The 3,997-nt window shown below is 44.6% G+C and overlaps 1 protein-coding gene across 1 annotated transcript in view; it reads left to right on the top strand.

The window, feature by feature from the left end:
• Window positions 1–320: 320 nt before the first annotated feature.
• Window positions 321–3,997, top strand: part of LOC131891516 (protein FAM13A-like) — a gene marked incomplete in the record, with an annotated part of 5,414 nt that continues 1,737 nt past the window's right edge. Inside the window, 8 exon segments of the mRNA XM_059241125.1 lie at window positions 321–479; window positions 1,147–1,272; window positions 1,362–1,496; window positions 2,055–2,123; window positions 2,195–2,366; window positions 2,823–3,062; window positions 3,132–3,425; window positions 3,490–3,997. Of these exon segments, the coding sequence (XP_059097108.1) occupies window positions 1,456–1,496; window positions 2,055–2,123; window positions 2,195–2,366; window positions 2,823–3,062; window positions 3,132–3,425; window positions 3,490–3,997 (1,324 nt within the window).

Raw genomic sequence — 3,997 nt, 5'->3', positions numbered from 1 at the left:
ACAGAAACCTTTTTCAAGGCCAATAAAATCGAGGGGTAATTTTTCCTACGAGCATTAGTTACCTCATTTTGCATGAGAGCTTGAATAGATCGAATGATTAATTTAATCACACTGACCTTTTTCGAGTACCACATGCATGTATTCCTCTTACATTTATCAAGAGGTTCGTCATTCTTGGAATGTATTGTATATCCGACAGTTTGACCGCAAGGGGTCGCTCGGGTTTGATGGGCTAGGACTGACAATTGTAGGGCTATGGAAATGTCTCCTTGACATTTTGTCCAGTTTCCGTTGGTTTGAACTAGCTCTAAATGGATAGAAACATAACGTTGGTATGAAGATTGTCCAATTGTTATTTTTTGCAGCCAATTTTCCAAGGTCCTGCAGGCCAAATGTACATCTTCGTGTAAAGCTCGGAAGCGCAAAGAACGGCAAGAGACTCTTGTGGAACATGATAGCAAATTCTCCAGATCAAGCAGGTAAGCCCATATTATATTTTAGGTTTAAAAGAGGAGTTGATGTTTAAAGTTTTGGGGTTGATCTCATAGCAGATACTCTTATATGTCCTCTAAATGATTATGATTTTATCAAATAATATTTTTTGTCCTTCTAAATGGAAAGACAGAAAGTGCATTTATTTTACTAAAAAGGTCTTTATTGCGAAATACCTCATTGGTTCCGTTATTTTTTTTACAATGTGACGATATATACAATTCAGCATGATGTATTGAGTCTTGTCCCATTCCGGTTTAAGGAGCGCCATTCGAGGCGATGATCCACTAGAAAACGGGGGGGGGAGATAAAATAACATTTATTTTTAATTGATCAATTTTGTCGCAGACTATCTTTAATTGGAAAGCGGAATCCTAATTTGATCTGATCTCGTTGTTTTAAAATGGATGGACACTAAAATAGGCCAAATGTGTTATCCTACGATCATTATTAAATAATGACTCTGGAATGACGGAGGCTCCTCAGTTGCATGCAAGGTCAACCGGTCGTCTTTGGAAAGTTCTTTTAACAACAAGGCCTTTCGTTTTGGAGGGATCTAATTTGACGACCGTGGGCTATTTTGATAACCAGGGGGACACGAATTGACGATTGAGGGATGGTCCATTTTCTAATTTGGTTGCCACTCGTTTCCAGTGAGACTTGGGATGACTCTGCCTGCGACTTTACCGATTCCTTCGACGATCCCAAAGCTCCGTAGACCTCGACTACGATGGTCCCTGCTGCGTTCCATCTCCCGAAATCCAGGGTGACGAGGGCAAGGTATGTGTACTCAAAAGTCAGAACTCACTCATTCTCCCATTTTCCCCATTCAAAAGGAGCGAGAATATTCACCGTTCGTGTTGTTTCAGAACCCTCGGAATCGATTCTTCATCGATGAAGCCAATGAGACCTCGTCGGGCTCTTCAAACTCCACCTTAACGAGCTCCACGATCTTGGGAGGCGATGCTGACGAAGCCTCTCAATCGAGTCTCGACCAAGACAAGGTAAAGTGGTGAGTCGGTCGATCAAAAGCCTCTTAAGAAAAAGGGCCTAGAAATGTTCATCTCGGCCTTATTGACAGTCTGCATGAATAGGAAGGGATCTTCTTGAATGAATGAGGGCACGGCCAAATGGGACACGGAAACACCGTATGTTGATGGCACGATGGTGTATAAGATAAGGCAGACAGCGAGAGCATGTAGGCATGAACAAACGTACTCGTATGAATGAGAGAATGAATGAATACATGAGTGGTTGACTGGTCCGCCCTTTTAATTACGGGTTCAATTCGCTATCGACACCAAATCCGTTGTTACCGAGCAGAATTATGATCTTGTTTCAAGGAGTTCTGGCTCGATGAGCAGAGTACGTAGACCAGCGAAAATCCAACTTTTTGGGACTTGGGGATGACATTGCACCTCTACCTGTAATTTGAAGCCTGTCCTAAAATTGCTTATGCCGTTCACACACTCATGAGAGAAAGACCAATTTGAGGCCAAGGTCAAGGCCCAAATTGCGCAATAACATGAATAATGGATCTCAATTGTGTTTGTCAATTTCAGAAGAAACACCATTCCAACTCGGTCCCAAACGCTGAGAATGTGGATCCAATCAAACAAGGGACGGAAAAGGTACTGAGTAAATTTCTGTTTGCAGTAATGCCCTTCTTTTTTACTTATCATGTTGATGTGATGACTTGCAGACTGTCCCACCCACACCCACATCAGAACCTGAGCCGTCTCCGAAGATTCAGGACACCGCCCACTCCCACTTCCTTCAAATTCAATGGATGGGGCCTACACGCCGAAGTGGGGCCAATTGTCGATCAAAACCAAGAGATTAGACCATTATCTTGGTTGCCTCCTGGCCACGAGGTAATTATTAATTATCTATTCAATCATGTGGACAGTTGCCATTGGAAAAATACGAACAAGTATAACTTGTTTCCCTTCAATTTGAGGTGCCTTGAGCAAACTTGTCGAGATAGAGCCCGAGTCTTTTCTAAACATCCATGTAATACATAATGAAGATTGATCTTTGTATTAGTAACACAAGTAAAAGTGTTCGAGAAAGGAAATTATTATCTGCGTTATCAATCTCATTGACACATCTACCAACAGAGTATAATATATTTCGAAAATAATAGTGCTTGTACACCGAATGGAAAGAAGCCAACATAGTATAAAAAATTCAATAAGAAATAGCTATATTGAGTCAATCAAATAATAAGACACAACTGAATGGCTTCAATGTCATCTACGTATGTAACAAAAGCTCCAATCGCTTCCGGATAATCTTAATAAAAAAAGGCTCGTATTCATATATTCCAGAATTATGGGTCTCGTCCATCTGGCTCCTTGGAGGACGACCAAATGTACTCGAGTCGAGCAATGGGCATTCTCCGTTACCTGGATCCCACTCCAATGGTTACACAACGCCGAAGTTCCGACCCTGAGGCGTCCAAAAAGACCAAGTTAAAGCACTTGAAGAAGCAGCTTAGCAGTGTCAGGAGGAAGTTGGAGAATCTTCAGATCAGTTTTGAGGAATCTCAGGGGTATAAACCGTCTCAGGTAGGGATATTGGGGACTATTTTTACCCGTCTCCAGAGTGCCGAAAATAACCGGTGTTCCGCTTTGTAGGCTGACAAACAGGGTGAACGGAACATGAGAAGGCTTCTTCTGGAGCAATCCCAATTGCAAAGACAAATCAGAGGCTACAGAGACTGTGATTTCTTGGAGGACTTGGATGAGGGCAGCAACGACTCGGACAAGTTGGTGGGTCTGGATCTGGAAGTGGAGAGCCCCGGTGATGACACAAACAGCACCGATGGGAGCAGCGGGGAATCGGTGCAGAACAATAACAACGACAACAATAACTCCCATAAGAGCAAGGATCTGGAGGCCATGCGGAGCACGTTGGACGAGATAGAAGAGGTATGTACTTGGCAGAACTCCCGCGGAAGAAGAACTTTCTCTCCAAAAGTAGCCTTTCTTTCAGTGCTTGAACTACCAGAGGACCAATAAAGGTCGTTGTGTGACGCTCGACGAGATGACCGTGGAACAGCTTCACGACGAAAAAGTGGACCTCCACAACGCCATCCGTCAATTCGAGAGTGCCTACGGAGCTCCCATGGATGAGGATGAGAAGCTGGTAGTCAAGTCACTCTACGACCGCTACCGTACCGTCAAGCGACTCGTGCGGCGATCCAGAGCCTCCAGAGCCAAGGACACCACCGAATTGGAGACCATCCCAGAGGGCGAAGCACTGGCACTCACCCTGGCATCGCCCCCGCATCGAATCCACCTAGAGTTCAACGGCTCAACCTCAACGACCTCACCTTCCGGCGGTCTGGGGAAGAAGCGCTATGTCGAAGATGGGCTTCCCGTAAGCAAGAAAAATACTCCGGCCGAACCCGAGGCCAAACAGCCGCCCACTTCAGAGTCAAGTGGGGACGACTACAGCAACGACTCGGAAGGCCCCGAGAGTAAGGCCGAAGAGGAAAACC

Source organism: Tigriopus californicus, chromosome 12 (assembly GCF_007210705.1).
Source record: "Tigriopus californicus strain San Diego chromosome 12, Tcal_SD_v2.1, whole genome shotgun sequence".
Lineage (NCBI taxonomy): Eukaryota > Metazoa > Arthropoda > Copepoda > Harpacticoida > Harpacticidae > Tigriopus > Tigriopus californicus.
Note: the sequence above shows the minus strand (reverse complement) of the source record. Positions and strands in the feature narration are given on the sequence as shown.